Raw genomic sequence first — 27,620 nt, forward strand, 5'->3', positions numbered from 1 at the left:
AAAAATTTATACAAGCTATACAAGTTTTATACAACACACTTTTTTCTTCTGTGAGGAACGCACAATTTGCCAAGAAAACAAAAAACAAACACACTTGAATATACATACCTCCATCACAATCTTATTGATGGCAGTTTTTTTTGAGAGACTAGCAATGTTTACGAGTATCCCAACTATTATTTTGACAGTGAGAGGAGACTGTGTTATCTCCTGATTATATTGTAATGTAGCATTACTGAGCTGAGCCACAAACCCTGGTATCTGCTCCACACCCAAGCCCTAAATTACAATTAAAAAACAAGACATTTCAGAAATATTTAAAGTGGATCATAGTTTCTTTTCTTTATGTTTTACTATTAAATAGACAACAATAGATTACCTCAACTTTCCTTTGAAGGTCTTTGATTACTTTAACTACACAGTCATTCTGTAATTCTTCCCATTTTTTTGATAGGGAACACTTATAAATTATAGTGCCTTCTTTGCCTTTTTCACAGGCTCCCGTTACAGTTTCATCAATGTTTCCAACTCCATGGTAGTCATTACAGTCAAATGCTGTAAGTCAGCAAAAATCGATTATTTGTTTAATACAGCTGAAACAGATAAATGAACTTGCTTCTGAATTATGTAAAGAACAATTTTGCCTCACCTCCTGTAACTAAGTTAACTGTGACACTGTTCCAGCTGTAACTGAAAGTTTGTAGCGCTGGTTGGTTCTTGGTTCGACATGTAAAGGTTTTTTCCCCACAATTATCACTCTGGATTTGATATTTTAATATGAGACAGCTGCCATCTGATTGCATTAAATGGGTAAATACAAGAGTTGGAACATATTTAGAATATTGAGGCTTTTTTTCCTCCAGTGCAACTGATAATAATTATATAAATATCTGTACAAACCTTTTGAAATATTCATCCCATTGATTTCGTCCCACAGAACATCATAATTATCTTCACAGCAAGACAGTCGAATTGTCTCGGCATTACACTGAATCTTTCTCTTCGTCATATTCATCAGGATATTGGGACGTGGCTCAAGAAATATCGTTTGCCACTGTACATAAGGTAATGAGGGCCTTTCGATAATACAGGAGTATTTACCTGCAAGTGAAAAAATTGCATACATATGTAACTTTTAAGTTATTCTTTTCTAAAGCTAAAAAAAAAAAATCTAGTGGTTTACTTTCTACAAAAAAAAAATATCTCGCACTAAAACATCTCAAACGTGACTTTCAAGTAAACAAACATGGCGAATGACCGTCAAGCAGAAATTATAGTGTATGGGATGCTTTGTACAGGAAATTTGCAGGGGAAAAGGAAAATCTTTAGAAGAAGTCATGGAGACAGTGTGAAAATAAAATGTACATGTTACAGCCATAGACAAAAAAAAACCCTTGGTTACAGCAAGCTGGAGGTGAGTCTTCCATCGCAGCTTGCTTTCTGATTTGGTATATTGTTTTGTTTCACGTGCTAATCTCCATAGTGCGCGTGCTTGTGTCCTTGTGTCAGGATTTCTGTTGAATACATGTTAAAAATTTATGGTTCAAGTTTGGGGTGGCTCCATCGTTCTTTCAATTTTTTTTCAATCACTCGTAACACACCTCACACCACAGGAAAATATGACAAGATAATCTGCAGAACCATCAAAATAGTCGGAACTTTACTTAGGATTGTCGGAAGGGAAGAAATCGGCCCAAGATCACCTTGATTATCTTTCTGTGTACACCCGGCATAAAAGTGCCCAAATTTGCCCCTTACACTAATATCCAAGTGTATATTCACGCATCTATCTAAGTCAGCAAACTTTATGCTTGTGAATTGAGCAAAATGTTATTTTTTGCCATACTAATCACACTTTATTTGCAATTCAAGTGAACTTTCTATTACCTGATATTAAATTGTGTATATTTTTCCAACTAAACTGATAAACTGTATAAAAGTGACAATACATCTCAAATACATCTGTAACTACACAGGATATCAGTTTATGAACAGTACAAAGGGAAAAGCGGATTTATTAATATCAACCGAGTACTGTGACTGGACAGGTAATTAATATTATAGGCTCAGTCTTCCCTATATAGAGATTTAACAGTCCACTTACTACGGCTGTCCTGGATGTGGCGCAGTTTGAATGTATGTGCATGTGGAAAGTAGAGGGCAAGATCTTTACTGAACAGCTTAAATTTAGGTCTATTCATCTCACAGAACTATTGAATGGTTTCAGAAGACTATTTTCAGAAGGCTAAAATATAGCAGATAATTGGTTTGAACAATTTCTGATACATTTTTGCAATGTTTTCTCTCTCTCTGTAATTTCAGACCTCAACGGCCTGGATTGGCTAGTACATTCTTTTCTTTTTCTTTCGGCTGTTCGCTTCAGGCGTCGCCACGGCGAATCATTCCTCCATCTAGTCCTATCCTCTGTATCCTCTTCTTTTAGACCGACTACCTTCATGTCCTCCTTCACTACATCCATAAACCTCCTCTTTGGTCTTCCTATCGACCTCCTGCCTGGCAGCTCTAACCTCAGAATTCTTTTATCAATATATTCACTCTCCCTCCTCTGAACATGTCCAAACCATCTCAAATTGGCCTCTCTAACTTTGTCTCCAAAACATCTCACATCTCTGATGTACTCCCAAAGAGAACCTCAACATCTTCAACTCTGCTACATAGCTCTTCCTCCTGTCTTTTCCATAAAAGACCATACAACATCGCTGGTCTCACTACTGTCCTGTACACCTATCCTTTTATTCTTGCTGGTACACTTTTAACACACAACAGACCTAAAACTTTTCTCCACCCATTCCAACCTGCCTGCACACGCTTCTTCACCTCTTTTCCACACTCCCCATTGCTCTGGACTGTTGAACCTAAGTACTTAAAATCCTGCACCTTCTTTACCTCTTCTCCCTGTAACCTCACTGTTCCACTTGGTTCTCTCTCATTCACACACATGTTCTGACTTGCTGCGACTAACTTTCATTCCTCTTCTCTCCAGAGCAAACCTCCACCTCTCTAGACTTTCCTCCACCTGTTTCCTGCTCTCACTACAGATCACGATGTCATCCGCAAACATCATAGTCCATGGAGATTCCTGTCTGACCTCATCTGTCAGCTTGTCCATCACCACCGCATTAACATTTATAATTTTGTGCTGCATAGAAGAAAGTCATTTGTTTGGAATGACATGAGCAGGGCTGGACTTCAGGCCGGGTAATCTCACACCTATCCAGGCCATCCCATACACCCACAAAATTATTTGAAACCACAGAGAAAGGAGAACCATAGTTTTTGTAAGGCCATCATTTAAAAAAATCTTAAATTTGTAAATTTAAAGTATCACGTTAGGACAATATGTTGTTGTGATTTTATCTTATTACATGGCTCTGTGGAATACTTGATTCTGATTGGTCAGTCGCGCATTCCAGCGGCATGTTATTCCCAGATAACAACCACCAAAATGAATAACACTGCTCATCTGGATAATATGTGTTATCTTGACCGGTACTACTTGGGGGTGAATTCAGGTTGATTGGGAGACGTTTTGTCATTGAGATGATTGGGAAAAAGTGTCCCATTCAACCTGAAGTCAGCCTTTTTGCTTAACGCTGTTGTTGACATTCTGGCGCCATCTTGTGGTGGCTGTAAAAAACGTAATCGCCATGGGTTTCAATGGAAGACTTATAAGGTTTACTTTATACAATGTTAAATATGAATATTTTTCTTACACAATTGCATCGATTGGATTCGATACAGAAGGCCTCTGTTAACACATAGGAGCCGTGTTTAGATTTATGCTAGCCAGGACTTTAAAAAAAAAACGATTATATTCATCAAAAAGAAGAATGGCATATCCACCCATGATGACTTGAGGGTGAGTAAATCATAGGCTAATTTTCATTTTTGGGTGAACTAACCCTTTCAGCATTCATTTCAACATAAAGTAAAAACAAATCTTCAGCTATAGATAAAGGCTTAAAGCAGGTTGGAACTTTTCTTCACAGAAGCTTTGCGTAAGACAATATTTTGTGTCTAAATTACTTGAGACAAGCCTTGTAACAAGCAGGATAATATACACCCAGCCAGTTGTTATCGCAGAATAAGCCCTTTCAGAGTGACGCAAGACTCCTGATCACTCTGCCAGGGCTTATTCTGCGATAACAACCGGCTGGGTGTACATTATCCCTTACTTAACCACTGTAGCATATTTACATGTGAAATTGACCTGCATTTGAAGTCCTGCAGAGGCCCGTCATTTTGCTACATTTTACTTTTTTTTTTTTTACTTTCCCTCAATGCTCCACCTGACTGCTTCCTCAGCTTCTTCGAGTCCCTCACATTAATCACTCGAAACCACTTAGCAGACGCACAGAGCGCACATGAACGAAACGTAGAGTTGCAAGTCAAGACTAACCGTTTCATGATTTATTATTGATTAATTGTCGAAGGCCAAATTAAAAAGTTATCACTTTAGTACATTGGGTCAATTATATATAATTAAAAAGGCAATAATATATAATTTAAATAATAACAAAGAAAATAACAAATGCTCCCGATGGTCAGTGCAGGCCTGGACATGAGAATTTTTTTAAAATAAGTATACCTGCATACCATTGTGGTGCCCTCTTTTGTGAAACAAGACAAGATCAATCAGTCATGTAAGATATCACTGATAGAGAGGACAAAGATAAATAAGGACAAAGATAAATTATGTGTGACTCACCATTGTCTCTCTCAGTAGCATTGTGTACAGTTAGAGTTGTACTGTCAGGTGAAATGAAGTATTTACTGGTGTCAATTGTAGGATCTTGGTCATTCACTCTCCATGTCATTGCACCCTGAACAGACTCTGGGCGAGTACATCTCAGCTTCATTGTTTGAAAAGGATACCATTTTTCAGCATTTGACAGGTTTGTTTGTACTGAAAGCAAAAATGTATACAGCTTCATGAAGGAGAATATGAATATGTTTAAAATGTTAAGAATTAGACAATGACAACCCTTACCACTTTCAGAAAAAGGATTCTGAACTAAAGGGATTTCTGTATTCTCAAGAGCTTTAAAAACATTTAAGTTTGCTGATGAAAAGTCATTGCCGTTGGGGTCGCTGAGGCTGTTAGTTTTTACTTGAAATTCAAAGTCTGCTATAATGCTACCAGGCCTATGGAGCAACACAAAAAACACAACAATGTGAGAAGATGCTGTTTTAACATGAGGCAAAAACTCAAATGGAAATTTTGGAGTGAATGTTCAGATCATAGACATTACCTGAAGCGAGTCACGGTTAGTGAACCACTAACGTAGGAAGACACATTTTTGTAACTTTTATCAATCTGTTAAAAACCAGTGTAGATTAGTAAGTATGCTAGACCTATGGTAAAACTGAAATAAACAATATAGTTTTCAAGATGAAATTACAAGAACCAGACGTATATCGTTTTTTATGAATTATTTATCAAATGTGATTTAGCTTGACAATTAATCATATATCCTCAGAAAATGTCTATTTTGACATTTGACATGGAACATTTTATCCTTTCCAAACCTGTTCCAAACCTGTATGAGTTTCTTTCTTCTGCTAATCACAAAATAATATATTTTGAAAAATATGGGTAATCAAACTTGCTGGTGGATATTGACTTCTATAGCAGGAAAATAAAAATTAAAAAATACAATGGAAATCAATGGCTACCTTCAACTGTCTGGTTACCACCCATATTCTTTTTAAAATATCTTGTTTTGTGTTCAGCAGAAGAAAGAAACTCATACAGGTTTGAAACAACATGAGGGTGAGTAAATGATGACAACATTTTCATGTTTGGGTTAAACGTCCTTTTCTTTTCTAACTACGCATAAACAATCAATATATTTAATATGTAAAATTTGAAATACTCACCTCTAACTTAATTTTATTAACATAACGTTTGAACTTATCATCAGTGGAGTCGCTGAGGCTGCTATCAAAATCTTTATTTATTGTCATTGACCATTTACGAACTAAAACCATAAACAACAACAACAAAAAATAAGTGCATTTATTCATCTATTTCAGTCATGTGGATGTTTTTGTTAATTCACCATATTTATGACAATCAGCAAGGTAAAAATAATGTCAGTAACTATAAAACTAACTTTTATTGTATTCACTAGTCAGTAAGCAAATTTACATAAAAAACTGCTTTAAACTAAATTCTGTGCAAAATTAGACCTTCACTTTAAAGAGTTGACAGGACTGCTATCAATATATGAAGGTATCAATGACATTTTAATAATTTTAAAAACATTTGTTATATGTTTTGTCATTATATTTATTTTCTGGTAATTAGTTTTATATGGTACATACCTGATGTTGGTGAAGTAGTTACAGGTATTGGTGGTGAAGTAGTTGTAAGTATTGGTGGTGCTAGTGGCAATTAAACCCAAAACAATCAATCAAAAAGAGAAATTATCCAATAAACAAAGAGCATCTGAACATTTCTGAACATGCTAACAATAAATCAGTGTTTTTTAAAGTTTGCATTTAGGCAATTTCTTGAATTGCACAAAGCCATCTATCAAAAAACAATAACAAATAGGTACTTCACTTCATTAGAGATAGGATTGGTCACTGAAATTATGCTATCATTCTTAAACTTAAAACTTCTAATTACTATTAAAAAGTTATATTATGTGTGTTGTCATCAAATACATTGTGTGGTATATCTGTTTTTTTTTTTTTTTTTTTTTTTTTTACAGTACATATACCCCTTTTCCACCAAGGCAGTGCTGGTGCTAAATCAGAGCCAGAGCCTAGTTTCAAATCGGTTCTTTGTGTTTCCACAGCCAAAGCACCAGCTCCGAGCCAGGAAAAGTGGTTCTTAAGTAACACCAAAACATTGCTGGGCTAGAAGTAAGAACCGCTTGCGTCACAGGCTGGGGGCGGCGTTACCGTGATCAACAAGATGAACACAAACCTGTGACCGCCATTTTTTCAATAGCAGCTAATCAAGCTAACAGCTGCTGGATTGTAATTTCTGTCTATACAAATCATGGAGAGCTGCACAAATGCGTTGGATTTGCGGCATTTTAATGCTGATGTAGGATCATTAAGCCATGAGCCACTGAGGGAAGGCTTGTTCGAGATGCATCGGCGCGCGCTGTGCAGACTGATTGCGTATGACATCAAAGTAGAGCGAGCGCCAACGACTCCTTATGCTTTTGAATCGCTCGCGCAGTATTTGGATATCATATGTGGGTTGGTCTGCGCAGCGTCAATGCATTAGATAGAACACGCCTGGAAATTGTGTGTGTGTGTGTGTTTCCCGCTGCCTCGCTAGCAGGAGAGTCCTGCAACGGGTCGGGTACCCGCGGGCATAAAAGTGGCTAAAACAGGTGGATTGTGACATAAATTATAAAATACACGGGCGGGGTGCGGGCGGATAATTAATTCCGTGCGAGCGGGTAGAAGCACGGATGAAAAATATGTGCAATATTTTTCTGTGCTGTGGCGAGGCGGAGGAGCGAGCGAGACCGGGGCGTGATGGCGAATGAGTGTCACCTGTGAGCCACACCGGTCTCAAATCCTCTCATGAGGGAGCTCGGCGGCATATAAGGACGAGAGATCACCAGACCTGGATTTTACGTTGAGTTGTGTTTGTTTTATTATGTGTGTGCGTGGCGGCAGATGTCCGTGAGGGGCCGCGTTACTTTCGCTTAGTTTGGTTAAGTCTTTTAAATGTTCGCCGGTTCTCGAAAAACGATCAAAACGATCCGGTCGTCCTTCTTCCCCCCCAAACATAATGTATTACAATTTCTATGTCCAATTTACCATTACACATACACGCAACAACGATATGCCATATGATCCATCACGTCACCACCACTGCGACATTTGTTGATGCCACTCGTAGCCCAGATGGAGCGAGCGTTGCAGGATTAGCAATGGATGAAGTAAAAGTAAAGTTGGTGAGTGAAGTATATAAAATTGTTGACAACGAGTCTATAAAGGCACTTTAGCCTGTTTCTTTAGCCCATTCATGATGCTGTTGATGATGAGAGAAGTGCAATATAAAAAAAAATAAAGCATTTTAATTGGAATGATTTTAGCGTGTGTGATTTATTGCGGGCACGGATCGGGTAACGGGCAAATATTAATGGGTCTGGGATGGACCCGTGCAGGACTCTGGTATGACGTAAGACCTGGCTCTGTTGTGGCTCTTAGCATGTGGAAAAGCAAACGGTTCTTAGAAGGCTCTCAAGTCGAACCAACTTAGAACTGACACTAGCACTGGCTCCAAACTAGCACCCAGTTCATTCTGGTGGAAAAGGGGTAATAGTGGTGTTGTGGTAGTTGTTGGTGCTAGTGATAATGAAACCAAAAACAATCAATCAAAACAAAATAGAAATGATCCAAGTAACAATGAACATCTGAACATTTCTGAATATGTAAAACATTTTTTTTGCATTTAAGCAATATCATGAATTGCACAAAGCCATCCATTAAAATTGTAAAGTTAAAATTAGGGCCGGGACTTTAACGCGTTAATTAAGATTAATTAATTACGTGACTTTAACGCGTTAATTAATTACGCAAAAAAATTTAACCGCATTTATTTTTGCACCGCGGAACGTTTTTCAATGAATCAGTTTCGACGGACCGATTATACTGGAACACCAACTAGCGCGACAACTACAACAACAAACCATGGGTGCGTCTCAATCCGCTCCCTAGTTCAGTAGTCAGGGCACTGATCAGGGAGTCAGCCCATTGACTTATGTCTTGATCAGTGCCCTGACTAGGGAACTAGGGAGCTGATTGAGACGCAGGGCATGCGTGAACATGAACGAAGAAGCTGATGAGACTGCTTTGCTTGGCCCCGTGGATGGGAAATTTTGTTTTAAAAAACGAAAGAATGGAAGCGTCGTCAAGAGCATGGTAGTGTGCAAGCTATACAACAAGGAATTTGCGTATCACCGCAGCACATCGAGCCTCAGATATCACAAATATGCTTTTGGTTAACTTAATGGCAAACATTGCACTGGTCTGCTGGACTGAAATAAATAAAGAATATTTTGTTGATTAAGCTTATGTTTTCAGTCATTATTCAATGGTATACTAAAAATACATGTGAAAAATTACTTCTCATTGTTCTCAGGTCAAATATTTATATGCGCTTAAAATGCGATTAATTTCGATTAATTAATTACAAAGCCTCTAATTAATTAGATTAATTTTTTTAATCGAGTCCCGGCCCTAGTTAAAAACAAAAACAACTTGGTCATTTTGGCTGAATTTAAAGCTATCATTATTAAAGGTCCCGTTCTTCGCGATTCCATCTTTCAAACTTTAGTTAGTGTGTAATGTTGCTGTTAGAGCATAAATAAAACCTGCAAAATTATAAAGCTCAAAGTTCACTGCCAAGCGAGATATTTTATTTAACAGAAGTTCCCTTTCAAAGCCTACAGCAAACGGCCGGTTTGGACTACACCCCTGCACTTCCTTCAGGAATGACGTCACTGGAACAGTTTGTTTGTTGACTAACCCTCCGCCCACAAGAATACGCAAAATAGGGGGTGCACATTAAGCGCTTGCATCTCCCCGTTATGGTAAGAGGTGGGACCTTTCCAGGCAAAGTGCACTAAGCTGCTGTCCAATCACAACACGGGAAGCGCTGGCCTAATCAGAACTCGTTACGCATTTCTGAAGGAGGGACTTCATAGAACAAGGAAATCATCAGGCCGTTTTTAGGACAGAGAATACGTCTCGGTTACGTATGTAACCCTCGTTCGCTGAAGAAGGGAACGGAGTTGTACGTCAGAACTGAACCGACGAATTGGGATCTGACTTCAGAGACCTATCCACTTCGAGTGTATAAAAACGAGCCAATCGGAGATTGGCATGTGATCCACACATTCCACACTCCGCCCCGCAGCGCGGGTATAAATAGGAAGTGGAATGGCAGATCAATGCTTTTTTCAACTGAGGAGCCGACTACGTGACTGGGCTCCTAGCTGAAGCACAGCACCTGGCGACGGGACGTACGTCTCCGTTCCCTTCTTCAGGGAACGAGGGTTACATACGTAACCGAGACGTTCCCTTTCAGTCGGTCACGTTCGACGTACGTCAGAACTGAACCGACGAATTGGGATCCCTCTGGAAAACGCCAGGATGCTGGCCCTTCCAGCGTCCTGCTTGAGCACACTGGACCATCTAGTATGGTACGGAAGTCAAGGCTCCAAGCAGGGAGGTCAGTCACTGCTGTTCTGCAAGACCCACTTAGAGTGACCATAGACCGCTGGGAAGCGTGCTCTTCTCGGGAGACAGTACGCTGTGGGGCCACGTCCTTCAGGGAAGGAGTGGTGGCGGAATACACATAAGGACTAACCTGGCAGGGTAGTGCAACATATGGCAGTCTCTGGGGTGGTTCCAACCTAATTGTAGGGGGGAAAGAACACGCCCAGAGACGACAGAGCGGGCTCTGTCAAGGGAAAGACACGGGGCTAGCCCGAAGGGTAGCTGGTACCATGGAGGAATACACATTTGGGGTTGCCGTGAGGGAACTGCTACATATGGAACCCAGCCTACAACCACGTTCCACAAGCATACGGGTGCAGGCCTAGCGTCAGACGGTCCGCAACGTCTGACACCGCATGGGGTGACGGAGGAGCTCGACAGGGTTAGCCGGTTTCCCGGGGAACACAACTGGAGACAATAAACGCACGTATCCGGCCCAGAGGGCGGGAGTGGCGTTGCAAGCCGACACTTGGAACGGGCACTTAGCGCTCCTGGCCACCAGGGGCGAGGATGCGGGAAGATACCGGCTCTACACGTAGGCTATAAAATCTAGCGAACGTGTTAGGTGTCGCCCAGCCCGCAGCTCTACAAATGTCTGTCAGCGAGGCGCCTTGAGCCAGCGCCCAGGAGGATGCTTCACTCCTAGTGGAGTGAGCTCGCAACCCGAACGGGCAAGGCACGTCTTGGGACTGGTAAGCCAAGACTATAGCATCCACTATCCAGTGGGCTAACCTCTGCTTGGAGACAGCCTTTCCCTTCTGCTGGCCTCCGTAACAGACGAAGAGTTGCTCTGAGGTACAAAAGCTTTGGGTCCAGTCAATGTAAGCGCGAAGAGCGCGGACCAGACACAACAAAGCCAGGGCTGGGTCTGCCTCCTCCGAAGGCAGCGCTTGCAGGTTCACCACCTGGTCCTTGAAGGGAGTGGTAGGAACCTTGGGCACGTATCCGGGCCTGGGTCTCAGGACAACGTGAGAGTTACCAGGCCCGAACTCTAGGCACGATTCGCTGACCGAAATTGCGTGCAGGTCCCCTACCCTCTTGATAGAGGCCAATGCAGTCAGGAGCACTGTCTTCATTGACAAGATTTTAAGCTCAATTGACTCCAAAGGCTCGAAGGGAGGGCTCTGAAGTGCTCTGAGCACTAGAGCTAAGTCCCAAGAGGGTATAGAGGATGGACGAGGAGGATTTAGTCTCCTCGCACCTCTGAGGAACCTGACGATTAGGTCGTGCTTTCCTACGGACTTACCTTCAGTTGCGTCGTGGTACGCCGCTATTTTGGCGACGTACACTTTGAGGGTGGAGGGAGACAGCCTTCGCTCCAACCCGTCTTGCAGGAAGGAAAGCACGACACCAATCGAACACCTCGGGGGTTTTTCGCGGCGGGAAGAGCACCACTCAACGAACAGGTTCCACTTCAGTACATAGAGGCGCCTCGTAGAGGGGGCTCTAGCTGAAGAGATGGTATCTACGACTGCTTGTGGTAGTCCATCTAGAACCTCCGCGTCCCGTCCAGGGACCAGACATGAAGATTCCAGAGGTCTGGATGCGGGTGCCATAGAGTGCCCCGTCCCTGAGAAAGAAGGTCCTTCCTCAGGGGAATGGGCCAAGGAGGGGCTGTTGCGAGGAGAGTAAGTTCTGGAAACCAGGTCCGGTTGGGCCAATACGGTGCAACTAGCAAGACCTGCTCCTCGTCCTCCCTGACTTTGCACTGTGTCTGTGCAAGAAGGCTCACTGGGGGAAACGCATACTTGCCTAGGTCCCGGGGCCAGCTGTGCGCCAGTGCATCTGTGCCGAGGGTACCCCCGGTCAGGGAATAGTACCACTGGCAATGGGTCGAGTCCGGAGAGGCAAACAGGTCTACCTGTGCGGCTCCGAACTGGTCCCATATCAGCTGGACCGCCTGGGGGTGGAGTCGCCACTCTCCCGAAGGTGCTGGCTGCCGAGAGAGCTCGTCGGCTGTCTGGTTGAGCGCACCAGGGACATGAATGGCCCGAAGCGACCTCAGCTGCTTCTGACTCCACAGGAGCAGGTGGCGGGCGAGTTGGAACATGCGACGGGAGCGTAGACCACCATGACGGTTGATGTACGCAACGACCGTCATGCTGTCCGTACGGACCAGTACATGCTTGCCACGTAGCAGCCCCTTGAGGCGGCGTAGTGCCAAGTGTACTGCTAGCAACTCGAGGCAATTGATATGCCAATGCAATTGCGGTTCCGTCCACAGACCCGCAACTGCATGCCCGTTGTACGTGGACCCCCAGCCCGTGGATGAGGCATCCGTGAACAGCACAGCATGCCTGGGCACTCGTTCTAAGGGCACCCCGGCCCGGAGAAACGTCCTGTCTGACCAAGGACTGAAAGTTTGGCGGCAGTACGGAGTCACTGGGACCCGGTGCTGGCCGCTCCGCCACGCCCACCTCGGGACTCGGCCATGAAGCCAGTGTTGGAGCGCTCTCATATGAAGCAATCCGAGCGGCGTCACCGTGGCTGCAGATGCCATATACCCCAGGAGCCTCTGAAAAAGTTTCAGTGGGACCGCTGTTCAGCCTTTGAACATTTTCAAGCAGTTCAACACCGACCTGACTCGCTCCTCCGTGAGGCGCACAGTCTGGTTGATCAAATCCAGCTCCATACCGAGGTAAGACATTCTCTGAATAGGACAGAGCTTGCTCTTCTCTCGGTTGACCCTAAGGCCCAACAGGCTGAGGTGACTGAGCACCATGTCCCTGTGTTCGCACAACTGCTCCCGAGACTAGGCGAGAAAGTTGAGAATGCGAACGCCACGTTCTCGGAGTGGAACAATGGCTGCCTCCGCAATCTTAGTAAAGACGCAAGGCTACAGGGACAGCAAGAAGGGCAGGACCTTGTACTGGTATGCCCGTGCCTCGGATGCAGAACGCAGGAACGGTCTGTGTCGAGGAAAAATCGAGACATGAAGTACGCGTCCTTCAGGTCGATCGCTGCGAGCCAATCCTGGGGACGGACGCATTGAAAAATGCGTTTCTGCGTAACATCCGGAACGGGAGCTTGAGCAGGGCCCGATTTAGGACGCGCAGGTCCAGGATTGGCCGTAGCCCACCCCCTTTCTTGGGCACGATGAAGTAGGGACTGTAGAACCCCGTCTTCATCTCGGCTGGAGGAACCGGCTCGATCGCGTCCTTCGCCAGTAGGACCTCGATCTCTGACCGCAAGACTCGTGCGTCGCTGCTTCGCACTGAGGTGAAGAGGACGCCCTTGTACTTGGGTGGCCGGCGAGCGAACTGAATCGCGTAGCCGAGTCTGATGGTACTGATGAGCCAACGGGGCGGTCGAGGGAGCTGTAGCCACACTCCCAGGGACCGCCCGCGCGGGACCAACAGCACCACAGACATGCCCGGGGTGGGGCAGCGCAACGGAGTGCGCTGGCTCGACTCGGGAGGCCCGGAGGCGGCCCGGAGTGTCGCGTGAGTACTCCTGGTGCGGGCAGGGAGTGGGTGAGAAGGCCCGGAGGCGTCCTCGAGCTCACTCGGCTGCTCGCTGCCCGGAGGCAGAGAGGTGGGAGAATCAGACCCGACTCGGGAGGCCCGTGGGCGGCCCAGAGTGTTATCTGAGTGTTCCCGGGAGGGGCAGAGAGTGGGTGAGAAGGCCAGAGGCATCCTCAAAGCCCACCCTGCTGCCTGCTGCCCGAAGGCAGGGAGGTGGGGCACTCAGACCCTACTCGGGAGGCCCGAAGGCGGCCCGGAGTGTTGTCCGAGTACTCCAGGTTGGGGCAGAGTGTGGGTGAGAAGGCCCAGGGGCGGTCTCGATGCCCACACTACTGCCCCCTGGCGAGGGAGGGGAGGAAAGAAGTAGCAAGGCCCGGGGGTGTCCAACCTGGCCCTCTGAGGCCCAGAGAGAGAGGAAACTGCTCTGAATATGTGGGTACCGCTGGACTCCGGAGACCCAGTGGCAGAACGTTAACCAGTCAGGGCCCCCCGGTCCTCCTCCGGGGGGGGGTGGGGGAGGGATACGAATATTACCTCCCCCCGAGCAGCTCCTGTTCTCCCCAGCCTGTCCGTCTCAGGGCCGCGTCCCCTTGCACTTGCCTGCCGGTTAGCGGGGCCCTGGACGGGTTGGGCACCCGGCACCCTGCTCCTCCAGTGGAGGCTGCTGCTCGGCTCTAGCAGGGTGGAGGCGGACGCAGGAGGGGATGCCCTCGGCGACAAGCCGGCAGAGGCGCCGCGACCGACGACCGAGCAGCTCGTCGTCGGCACCCTGGTGCAACGCCTCCGTCTGCTTCTGGGCCACCAAGAACTGCTGGGCAAAGTTCTTGACGGTGTCGCCGAGGAGGCCAGCCCGACAGACAGGCTTTCCTTACGCATATCTGCCGAGTTAGCCCCCTGTTCCTGGACCACTAGTGTGGACATCGCCTGACCCAGGGAGCGTGCAGTGATTTTCATCGCCCCCTAGGGCGAGGTCCAACACCGCACGCAGTTCCTGCACAACCCCTGGGCTGGGACTACCCTCGTGCGTGCAGGGCAGAGGGCAGTGAGAGAGGGAAAACAATTATACTTTTTTTTTCTCTCATTTTTGTCCCTTTTGGCCCTCCATATTTCCCTCTCTCCGATGCAGCAATTGACATCTGTCCTCTGCCAGAGCAAAAAATGAAACGCTAAGACCCTTTCTCTTTCAGGATCAGCGATTCCATCTCTCACTACAAGCAGGCATGTGAGACAGTGAACGTGGCCGTCAGAACGGCACACAGCGCACTGAACGCTCAAGCCTCAATGAAGAAGGCAAGGCGAACAATGCCCTGACGTGGTCATGTTCTCATGAGAGACTCCGTACCACCCACGAACAGAGTCTCAGCATGCTTTTGATGCAATAGAGGAGTGGGGGCCCGAAGGGGTTTACCCGGCGGGGAATTCCCACTGTAATCCTCAGGCCACCAGCGCTTATCAGCCAAAGTAGCCCTTTTTCCAGTAACACCAGAATATGAACTAGATCGGGGGATAGGCGAAGGGACTCGACCCCATCTGAGGTTTCATAGTCTCGGCCGCGCATCTAGAGCACCGACTGACGCGCGCCGGTTGCTGTGACAACCACCGCTGTCAGCCGGCCGCTCGATGGCACACGGCGCGCTGAACACCCAAGCCTTTTATGAGAAAGGGTGAGACGAACAACGCGCCGATGTGACCATGTTCTTCTGCGAGAACATGAATCACCCATGATCGCAATCTGACATGCGATCGTGGCCGTCAATGAGGACAGGAAACAGTTGCATTCCAGGAATGCACGGTTTGAATGACATCTTGAAAAAGACGCAGGGTCAAACCGTGTTGCTCTTTTAGAATGGAAAAACTGCTCTTTTAGATGTGCTGAAGCACTCAGGGAGATGACCGCGGTCAGCACGCAGTCGACAGTGCAAGCCTGCGTGTGACACTCAAGGGAAAACGCCCAGCGAACCAACAATAAAGCTCTTTTGCTCTCTTTGAATGCAAACGCTTGCAACGTCAAATCGGTCTCTCGCTGAAGCGCCGTTTCACCCGCACTGGCAGTTCTCCTTCCTTTCAGAGAGACTCAATTTACACACTCTTCGTGGCCACAGCAAACACTACTGTTCGTCTCCGAAGTTGAAAAGCATTGATCTGCCATTCCACTTCCTATTTATACCCGCGCTGCGGGGCGGAGCGTGGAATGTGTGGATCACATGCTCGATACACTCGAAGTGGATAGGTCTCTGAAGTCAGATCCCAATTCGTCGGTTCAGTTCTGACGTACGTCGAACGTGACCGACTGAAAGGGAACAGCGGTGTACAGATAAGTAAATTGTGTGAAAAAAACTGTGTTTTTTTACACGCGAAACATGAACTCATGTTATATTGCACACTGTAAACATAATCAAAGCTTCGAAAATGCGAGAAGAACGGGACCTTTAAACTTAACTTCTAAAAACTGTTAAAAAAGTAATATGTGTGTTGTCAGTCAAATACATTGTTTGGTATATCATTATTTTTAACAGTACATACCTGATGTTGTCATAGTAGGTGTAGATGTTGTAGTAGTTGCAGTTGTCGTGGGTGTTGGTAGTGCTAGTGATGATGACACCAAAAACAATCAATCAAAACAAAAGAGAAATGATTCTATAAACAGTACAGACATCTGAACAACGTAAATAAATGGTTAGAAAACTAAAACAATAAATAGAAACTTCACTTGTGTTACAATCAATAGTGAGAGTGCCTGTGATTTCTACTAGAGGTCACTCTACTCCCAACTACACTCACTCACTCCCTCACTAACTCATTTCCCAATACTCACTGCCTGGACTCATAATCCCTTCGTGCAGTATGATACAACTTTTTAAAAGGTTCTATTATGTGTTACATATTACACACACTTTAAAGCTGCATTAATACAAATGCATTGTAGTGCTCACATGAACTGCATCATGGTTGAACTACGGTAGTAAATGCCTTGAAAGTTGCAATGACTGAATGACATTGCTGCCTATGGATGGTTCAGAAACCTCTAGGATTTCATAAAAAAATATCTTAATTTATGTTTAGAAGATGAACGAAGGTCTTACAGGTTTGAAACGACATGAGGGTGAGTAATTACAGTTCCCTTTCATTCAGTCATTCCGAGTAACATCAGTGACTGACGAATGGGTTTTTTTCGCTTAGAAGCCTATCAACTTTGAGATCTAGAAAACACCCAATGGCAGTGCCAATGCCATGGGCATGCGAGATTTGCATGCGTGATTCCACCTACCCACGTGGGTATATAAGGAATTAGCTGGCATGTTCGCATTATGTTTCTGCTTTGGAGCCAAGAGTTACATACCTCTTCACTCCAAAAGCCTTCTGAATTATCTGTCAGTTCTTTGAGACGACAAGACCTTCCAGTCGGTGTTGGTGTCAACGGTGCGTTCCAGCGATCGCATACTTCCTGCCTGCTGGTCTGACGATACATTATCCAGTTGGTGTGTGGTCCCTGGGCGCTTCGGCATCGACTGCGAGGTTATCCTCTCACAAAAAGAGTTCACACGTGGCACGTCCTTTTAAGGGATGTCTCGCCCGTGTGCTTCTGGGTGCGGTCGGTCTCTGCCACCTTCTGATGGGCACAATCACTGCCTGACGTGTTTGGGCTTTCAGCACGCTCAGGCAGTGCTTGTGGATGAGTCGTGTTCCCACTGCGGGAATATGGCCATCTCTGTGTTGCGGTCGAGACTCAATGAGCTCCGTGCAGGAGCGAGAGTCCCCTCTGCCACACCCCGATCTGACTTCTCTATGCGAGGCGTCACTTCGGCTGGTGGCCAGGGTGACCTGATCCTGAGACCTCGGCCTGGATATGTGCCCAAGGTTCCCACAACTCCGTTCAGAGATCAGGTGGTGATCCTGCAAGCGCTGCCCTTGGAGGAGGCAGACCCAGCCTTGGCACTGCTCCGTCCAGTACGCTCAGTAGGACCTCAGACCAGCTCTCCACCTATCGCTGGTGTGTGGTGAACGCACTGGCGTCGTTGTACTGTGGCTGCCGTCGCATCATCCAAGTGGATGCTGCACACTGGTGGTGGTTGAGGAGAGACCCCTGACATGAGTGTAAAGCGCTTTGGGTGTACAGTAGTACATATGAAAGCGCTATTATAAATGCCTCATTCATTCATTCATTCTTTGTCTGTTATGGTGGGAAGCTGAAAGGGAAGGCTCTCTCAAAGCAAAGGTTGTCCCACTGGATAGTGGACATCATTGTTTTGGCATACCAGCAGCAGGGGCGACCATGCCCCCTTGGGGTCAGGGCGCACTCCACCTGGAGTGTGGCCTCCTCTTGGGCCTTAGCGCATGGCGCTCTGCTAACAGACATCCGCAGAGCTGCAGGCTGCGCGACACCGAACACATTAGCCAGATTTTACAATCTCCGAGTGGAGCCTGTATCTGACTATGTATTCGCTTCTACTAGTGGCCGGTAATGGATTGGGCTCAGGTGTCTTCGCTTGTTCGCCATTCAACTCCACTGACTGGATATGTGCGATATTCTTCTCAGGTGAGCTTCTCCTCTAGAACTGAGCTCCTCCAGCACTGACGACACACTAGTCTTACGCCAGGGCACTTGCGGTTCCACAGGGCACTGGAAAACAGCCGAGTGGCGTGATTAAATTGGGACCCTCTATTCGTCAGTCACTGATGTTACTCGGAGTGACTGAATGGAAGGGAAGGTCTCGGTTATATATTTAACCCTTGTTGCTCCTCAGCAGGTAAACATAATGCGATCATGCCAGCTACTTCCTTATATACCCATGTGGGTAGGCGGAATCACGCATGCAAATCTCGCATGCCCATGGCATTGGCACTGCCATTGGGCGTTTCCTAGATCTCAAAGTTGATAGGCTTCTAAGCGAAACCCCCATTCGTCAGTCACTGACGTCAGTCAGGGAACGAGGGTTACATACGTAACCGAGACGTTTTCATTTTTGGGTGAACTAATCCTTTAAAAGTCAACAGAAGGTGTTAAAGATCACATTGTACACTTATCTGGATTTTTATTGTAGGTTTTGATGTCCTTAAAGGACAACTCTGGCAAATTTTTAAGTTTATCTTGATCGTTATACCTTTGTGAGTACAGTCTATAGAAGAAAAAAAAAAACGCACTGGATTGGTGCTTGCAACACAGAGTTATTACAGTTAATGCCCAGAGCCCCCACTCAGCTAAAACGGCATAAATGTAAAGGGTGTCTTTGTGCCTCTTAACAGACACAAAATGCAATTAAAATGTCTGTCCAACATGAACAGGTCCCTTACATGACAACGAGATGCATTTAGCCACTTAGCCATTGTTTAAAGGGGGGGTGAAACACTCAGTTTCAGTCAGTGTCATGTCAATCTTGAGTACCTATAGAGTAGCATTGCATCCTGCATATCTCCGAAAAGTCTTTTTTTTTTTATAATTATATAAGAAAGATGCGCTGTTCCGAGTCTTTCCGAAAAAAGCCGAGCGGGTGGGGGCGTATCGTGTGAGCGGAGCTAAATAATGACGTGTGCGCGCTGCTGCTATTGTGTTGAGTTGAGTGCGTCGTAAAGCTGTGTCATCCCTAACAGCGGGAAAAAAACTTTATTCAAAATAAAAATATGGCTTTTAATCAGATACAGCCATACATCTATGATCCGGAATCAGACCCAGAGGCTGCAGTTGAACAGGAGCAGCAGCAAAAACGACTAGAGCAAGACGTCTCTATATGGTACAAGTTATACACTAACTATATAATATGCTTAGCGGCTTGTGTTATTTACATATTTATACTTGAATTATATCGTCGTATTTTTGTCTTTGAAGGTGTACATGTGGGAAGTGCAGTTGTGCACGTGTGTGTGTGTGTTTACGCGTGGTTTGTGTAGACGTTAGTAAGCGGACTGGTTTTGCACGGCAGGCTAAGTTAGTGTTTACATAGAAAGACACGGAATAGTAGCGCATTTGAATGAAGAAGCGTGCTTATTTAGTTCAACATATTTCCCCACACTTTGTGTATTGTTGTTTGGAGTGCTTTTACAATACACAAACATAAAGTTACACATATAGTGGCCAGCTAAACAAATGTACATGCACTACACATCGCATGCTCCATTGATCAACTAACTATACGTGATCATGTTTGGGCTACTTGATGAGCATAGGCAAAAACACAGACATTTGAAGCAGTCTCACTCATCGCCTGCGGTTCTAACGTTGGGACCTTTATCGTTGGGACTGCTCCATCCTTCAGCATTAGGCGATCGGGAAAATCCGGCGTCGAGCTGGGCCTTGTTTATGAAACAGTCGGCACTGAAATGCAGCGAACAGATATAAACATTCGCGCAACTCAGTTGCTGATCCGGAAAAGCAAATTACATCCACTGTTGCCTTAACGCAGGGTTTTTGGGGAATCTGTGCAGGACTGTCTTGGTCTGGCAACCAAACACACACTTTTTTGGTGACATTGTAATTGTGCACATCACCTGTGCAGCGCATCCTACAAGCCAGCGCTTTGATGGGCGTAGCCTGTTACTTTCGCTCTCTCCCTCTTTCTCTCTCACGCTCTTCCGGTAGAATTGTCCGTAAGGCCCATACAAGGAGATTCCGCCCCCATTAACGTCAAAGGGGACGCATGATCGCAAAAAACTTGCCGAAACTTATGACTAACCGGAAGTAGTATTTTTGACTAAGAAATACTCCCATCAAAGGTCCACCTTAACTTTTGAAACTTTGTCCATGTTTAGTATGGGATTCCAAGTCTTTAACAGTGTAAAAAGATCAGTTTGCATGAAACAGCATTTCACCCCCCCTTTAAATTCACCTGTTTTAGATGGCTAGTTGTAATCTCGTGCTGAAGTCCCGTGGGAACTCCTTTGGAGCCGGGAAAATAGTGCAGTTGGGAGAGCATTGTGTTTATGACGAGGCTCTGCTCATCGGTTCTCAGTATTGAACGTGTCCGAGAGAAACGGTTTTCGATTCTGTCCTGCTGATCCGAGGATCGCTGCCCGTTCAGTTACACGCGCTTGCTCAGTATCAGCTGCTCGTGAGTTCATCGGTTCTCTCAGCAAAACATGTCTCGGTTCAGTGAACGGTGTTAAAACATATACTTCAAGGCATGCGTGTATTTCTATTCGGAGGGACTGTCACTCATGTCAGAAAGTGAGTAACTAAAGTAACTTGTGTGATCAGCGCTGATTTGAGACGCAAACTGAACAATTACAACAAATATACAACAATTACATACATTTTGTAATTTAATAACACAATTTCAATACACACATCTACAATGTAAAAATATTACACAGTATCTACTTTAAATAATATGGTAACAATATTACATAATATTTCAGTAGTTTTTATTATGAATAGTGGAATGTGATTTTCCAATTTAAGTTGATTTTGAAATTATATATATTCTGAAACACCTTTAAGGGCGCTGAGATCGCACTGGGCCTTCGCGATCTCTAAGCGAAGCTCAGCACCGTGCCGCGCAGAACGCCATTTCAAGGTTTATATTAAATTTATATAATACTTCCCTCAAAATGTCAATGTACACACTGATTTAACCCTGTGCTACAAGATACACTCATCGTGCAGCTCTTCTTCAGGTCAATTCAAAATTGAGCTTGCCTTGTAATGTACGCATCAGGTGGCGTTGTGAGATACATGAGGCGGGACGCTGAGCATCGCGTCCGGTGTCCCTCGCGTCCTTCACCCCCGGAGACACACTGCAAGAGTACCGTAAGCGTGGCATTTCTGTTGCGTGTCAGCCGCGGGGCAGCTGCCTGCCATTTTCTCTGTCTTTGCACACCAGAAGCGTGTCTGACGCAGCGTTGCTGCTGTTATTGATATACTGGGAAGCCCTACTTCATGTTAAATATATTGCCTATTGATACAGCAAAGCAACGTTGGCAGTAAACTATTGACCATACATATCTATGGTATTGACGGCAAAATAGGCTACAGAATATTTTGTTCTGTTTTGACAGGTGTAATATTTAAAAATAGATAATTATGTTGTTTTTTATTATTACAATTAGGCCTATATCTGCATTTATGTTAATCTACAGACTTTCAAACATGAAAATGTAATTTATTAATATGCATTTGTGTCAAAATTACATATAAACATCTTTTCCTATTCTATATTGTCTGGAAACGCTTCCAACACGCTTGCGTGTCGCGTGAAATATAGGCGTCTCTTCTATTTCAAGTATGCATGCGTGAGCCGTGTGTCACGCAGGCAGTGTGCAAGTTCTAACCGGTTAACATGGGAGCCGAAATAAAAACGGTCACGCCACACAGCCGAGACGCTCACGCCACGCTTACAGTGTATCCCTGGCTAGCCAGAGACACTCTGCAAGCGTGGCATTTCTGTTGCGTGTTAGCCACGGGCATCTGCGTGGTGTTTTCTCTGCACACCAGAAGCGTGTCTAACGCAGCACTGCTGCTGTTATTGATGTACTGGGAATCTCTATAGGCCTACTTCATGTTAAATATCAATATATTGCCTATTCATAAAGCAAAGACAACGTCGGCAGTAGCCTATTGACCATACATATCTATGGTATTGGCAGCAAAATAGGCTGCAGAATATTTCGTTCTATATTAAATCGATAATTTTTGTATTATTAAAATTAGGCCTATATCTGCAATTATGTTAACCTATAGACTTTCAAACATGAAAATGTTATTTCTTAAAGGGGGGGGGGGTGAAATGCTGTTTCATGCATACTGATCTTTTTACACTGTTAAAGACTTGGAATCCTATACTAAACATAGACAAAGTTTCAAAAGTTAAGGTGGACGTTTGATGGGAGTATTTCTTTGTCAAAAATACTACTTCCGGTTAGTCATAAGGTTGTGCAATTTTTTTTCGATCATGGGTCCACTTGACGTTAAAGTTTCGGAATTTCCTTGTATGGGCCGTACGGGCAATTCTACCGGAAGAGCGTGAGAGAGAGAGGGAGAGTGCGAAAGCAACAGGCTACGCCCATCAAAGCGCTGGCTCGTAGGCTGAGCTGCACACACAGGTGATGTGACTTCAAGAAACTAACAATGTCACCAAAAAAGTGCGTTTTTGGTTGCCAGACCAAGACAGTCCTGTACTGATTGCCAAAAAACCCCGCGTTAAGGCAACAGTGGATGGAATTTGCTTTTCCGGATCAGCAACTGAGTTGCGCAATGGTTTATGTCTGTTCACTGCATTTCGGTGCCGACTGTTTCATAAACAAGGCCCAGCTCGACACCGGATTTTCCGATCGCCTAATGCTGAAGGAAGGAGCAGTCCCAACGATAAAGGTCCCAACGTTAGAACCGCAGGCTGTGAGTAAGACTGCTTCAAATGTCTGTGTTATTGCCTATGCTCATCAAGTAGCCCAAACATGATCACGTATAGTTAATTGATCAATGGAGCATGCGATGTGTAGTGCGTGTACATTTGTTTAGCTGGCCACTATATGTGTAACTTTATGTTTGTGTATTGTAAAAGCACTCCAAACAACAATACACAAAGAGTGGGGAAATATGTTGAACTAAATAAGCACGCTTCTTCATTCAAATGCGCTACTATTCCATGTCTTTCTATGTAAACACTAGCCTGCCGCTTACTTGTCTACACAAACCACGCGTAAACACACACACACACACGTGCACAACTGCACTTCCCACATGTACACCTTCAAAGACAAAAATACGACGATATAATTCAAGTATAAATATGTAAATAACACAAGCCGCTAAGCATATTATATAGTTAGTGTATAACTTGTACCACATAGAGACGTCCTGCTCTAGTCGTTTTTGCTGCTGCTCCTGTTCAACTTCAGCCTCTGGGTCTGATTCCGGATCATAGATGTATGGCTGTATCTGATTAAAAGCCATATTTTTATTTTGAATAAAGTTTTTTTCCCGCTGTTAGGGATGACACAGCTTTACGACGCACTCAACACAAAACAGCGGCGCACACACGTCATTATTTAGCTCCGCTCACACGATACGCCCCACCCGCTCTGCTTTTTTCGGAAAGACTCGGAACAGCGCATCTTTCTTATATAATTATAAAAAAAATAAAGACTTTTCGGAGATATGCAGGATGCAATGCTACTCTATAGGTACTCAAGATTGACATGACACTGACTGAAACTGAGTGTTTCACCCCCCCCCCCTTTAATATGTATTCGTGTCAAAATGACATACAAACATAATTGTCCTATTCTATTTTGCAAAGGTGTGCAAAGACAGAGAAAATATGGCGTTATTTCCCTGTCAAATGTCGAGAGCGCATTATTGTAGCGCGAAAGTACATTAATATAGTGCGCGAATCTCTCTGCTCCCGCGCGGAATGTAATGTGCCGAGCGCGAATCTCCCTGCTCGTGCGCGAGAACACTGTGTGCGCTCTCAGATACGCTGCTCTTGTTAGAATTTTTGTTGGGCTCACTCAGAGAATATGCCTGCACTTAAAACGTGTCCAGTGCAATCGCGAATCTCTTCTCTTCGTTTAAACTAAGCCTGTATGTGCACAGACTGTGTTCCGTGCGCTCGCAAGAAGAGAACCGCGACATCGTACATGGAATATTATTGTTTGATATTGAACCGCTTTGGGTAATAAATAGTACTACCTAACACTGATAATATGTTTAATTTATTTATTTTCATGATATTTAGTGGTGGATTGATCGACTTGCTGATGACTCTTAATATATTGCATTGTTTTCCTGTAGCCACTACTGCTGGATTGTCAGCAGAAGCCAGCACTAGCACTAATAAATCAAACAATGAGGTATCAAATGAACAGAACTACCAGACCACTACTAACCAGCATATAGAGTTCTTTATTCATTAAAGCTAAAGTATGTTTTGCACCACTGTATGAACATACAGACAAACTCATACTCATATGTTGGGTGCAGATGTCACTTAAAACAAATATAGAAATAATAATATTCATTTAGCAATAAAGAGACAATTTGTACAGTTAGCAAAGAAATCAGCTAATGAATTTCATATTTACAGTTTCTACATATGACAATGTCAGTATATGGGTATTTTAACATCGATAATATATCACAATATAACAATCGAATAATATGCACTTTAGCTTTAAGTGATATTTATAAGTGTTTTTTTTTTTTGGGGGGGGGGGGGGGGATTTGCATTATTGTGTTTTAAGGCTGCCTGTCCACTGTGTCTAAATAATTTTAAACATTATCAAACCATTTGCTCAAAATCTACTAAACAGATATGAAGTAGTTATTAGACCTTTTTTCTGGAAAAACTTGAATTGCACATAATAATTCACATCTTGCTCTCAATTATATCCTTCTCTCAAAGATTCTTATATGCATTAGAATAGAAAGAAAAAAAATCCCCAAATGTTTTAACACTACAATCCACATGCACTTAGCCTACAGTTGCAAATAAAATGCGTGTCTGGTATTAGACTCAATATTGTGCATTCGGTCTTAAAGTGACCGCAACAGCATATAGCCTACATCATTCAGTCTATCATGTTAATCAAAGAACAACAACAACAACAAAAACTTTATTAGCTAGTTTTAACATGCATTTATCTATATTTAATATATACAGTGAAGATTATGCAGTTATTATGTTTGATTATTTAATTTCTGTACCTGAATCACTGTGTCCTGCAACTTCAACTGTTCACTTGTATTCAATAATGTTTTACATTTATATTATTAGGCTGAGAATTGTGAAATTTCACTGATATCTACTCTTGTGGGTGCTTATTTATTGTTACATATTTAATGTCTAAAAGTCTAAAAGTCTAGTTCCGCTACTGCCAGTGGATTATTTCGAAATTTATGCCAACTTTTGCGGTAAAAGGTAACTTAATTCACAAATTGCAATAACATTTTCCAACAAAATGGATTTCATTAATTTTGTAGTCAGTATTTTTAATTAGTTTTATTCTGTTGCATTTGTGTTTGATATAACATAATTTTACTGGGGCATTTTGCCCCCCTTATCTATTATTACATTATATATTATTATATTATATCCAGAGCCGATCCTGAACTCCCTGGGGCCCTAAGCAAAATTCTGCTAAGGGGCCCTCTTACCTGACCCATGAGCTATTTAAACCATTTGACATTGCCATGCAGTTACACCTGACACCTTAGTGCTCCCAATACAATCCTCCCTCCTTTGAACAAAACAGTCAAAGAATGAGGTTTAAACAAACAATATTTATTGAAGAGTATTTTCTATAGAATCTTAAGATAGTACTTGCTGAAGACGGCTTTACTGTTGGTGAATCTGGCTGTACTGGGTCTGTGCTAGTACTGGCTGAGGCTGGATGTGGATCATCTGGGTCTGTGCTAGTACTGGCTGAGGCTGGATGTGGATCATCTGGGTCTGTGCTAGTACTGGCTGAGGCTGGATGTGGATCATCTGGGTCTGTGCTAGTACTGGCTGAGGCTGGATGTGGATCATCTGGGTCTGTGCTAGTACTGGCTGAGGCTGGATGTGGATCATCTGGGTCTGTGCTAGTACTGGCTGAGGCTGGATGTGGATCATCTGGGTCTGTGCTAGTACTGGCTGAGGCTGGATGTGGATCATCTGGGTCTGTGCTAGTACTGGCTGAGGCTGGATGTGGACCATCTTGGTCTGTGCTAGTACTGACTGAGGCTGGATGTGGATCATCTGGGTCTGAGCTAGTACTGGCTGAGGCTGGATGTGGATCATCTGGGTCTGTGCTTGTACTGGCAGATGATCCAGCATCTCCTCTACATACAAACTTAAGCATAGCACTTGCAAATTATAGATACATTGTATAAGCTGCATCAGACCCATTCAAACTGGCTCCCCCAGATTTCCTTTTATACATTTTCAAATATAAAATACTATTTATACTATGACTTGGCTCTTGTAATGTTTAATAAACTAGTGATTCAGATATCAAGAATCTCTGTGAGTGATGACATGATTGTTGATATCAATCATTCACTTTTGTACAAGTGAATGTCACGGAGTGACTTAAAATGGCGGAACTTAAAAGGGCGGAACTTGAAATGGCGGAAATTGTCCGCCCGGACCATTGCACATGGAACACACGATCAGTTCCGGTAACTCCAGACAACGAAAAGAGCGTGTTATTGGGAGCAGGTGTGTGCATGGACGTGGCGATCGATGGTTGGGCAAATTAGAGCAAAGGAGGCATATAAAGAAGGTACTGGGAGAACAGGAGAGAAGAGTTGATTCGGGCAAGCGGTGGAGTTGATTCCGGCAAACGGGGGCGGGGGGGTGAAGTTGATTCGGGCCAATGCTGCAGGGTGAGTGAAGTTGATTTGGGCGATCGCGGTGGGTGAGACGGAGCGATCGGTGAATCAGGGGGAAGTCTTGAGGCGGATGATACAGACTGGGCGAAGTGAGAACAAAGTACTGGGCTGAAGAAAACATGAGCTAAGTGTTTGAAGCATTCGTTGTTGAAACAACTGTGTTGATATGTATTGTTACTGCCTTGAAGAGATTGTTTACATTAAGAAGTCATTGGGAACGTATTGAAAAGAGGAAGGAGCGTGCTGAAAGATCGTGGTCTTGACGTTTTCATATGGTCATCCTCTGCACTGGCCCTTTCTACTATCCAGGACTTATTTCCCGGCCCAACGTGGTGATCCTGACCCTAATTCACTGTGAGTGTGTGTGGAGTACAGTGGGTGAGTCTTTCTTTTGATGTGTGTCCACCTGAAGAATTATAGTGTTGTGCTGTGCAAACGTTGTCAGCGATCCCTCCTTAGGTCGAAGAGAAAGCCCTGCATCAGAGGAAGCACTAAAGCCGACATCTGTCTGACTACAAAGCTAAGAGCCCAGTGTACGGTCCTGTATACTCATCTGTACGTCCAAAGCTAAGAGC

The 27,620-nt window shown here is 44.4% G+C and overlaps 1 protein-coding gene across 1 annotated transcript in view; it reads right to left on the reverse strand.

Moving 5' to 3' along the window:
* The window catches only part of LOC137041473 (adhesion G protein-coupled receptor F4-like), a 39,366-nt gene that overhangs the window by 2,507 nt on the left and 9,239 nt on the right, over window positions 1–27,620 (reverse strand). Inside the window, exons 2-11 of the mRNA XM_067417825.1 lie at window positions 16,266–16,328; window positions 6,349–6,408; window positions 5,902–6,002; window positions 5,274–5,338; window positions 5,012–5,166; window positions 4,730–4,927; window positions 901–1,101; window positions 650–793; window positions 380–555; window positions 109–279 (exon numbers count right to left, since the gene is read on the reverse strand). Of these exons, the coding sequence (XP_067273926.1) occupies window positions 109–279; window positions 380–555; window positions 650–793; window positions 901–1,101; window positions 4,730–4,927; window positions 5,012–5,166; window positions 5,274–5,338; window positions 5,902–6,002; window positions 6,349–6,408; window positions 16,266–16,278 (1,284 nt within the window). The 5' untranslated portion in view covers window positions 16,279–16,328. The remainder of the gene's footprint in view (window positions 1–108; window positions 280–379; window positions 556–649; window positions 794–900; window positions 1,102–4,729; window positions 4,928–5,011; window positions 5,167–5,273; window positions 5,339–5,901; window positions 6,003–6,348; window positions 6,409–16,265; window positions 16,329–27,620) is intronic.

The sequence above is a fragment of the Pseudorasbora parva genome, chromosome 15 (assembly GCF_024679245.1).
Source record: "Pseudorasbora parva isolate DD20220531a chromosome 15, ASM2467924v1, whole genome shotgun sequence".
NCBI classification, from domain to species: domain Eukaryota; kingdom Metazoa; phylum Chordata; class Actinopteri; order Cypriniformes; family Gobionidae; genus Pseudorasbora; species Pseudorasbora parva.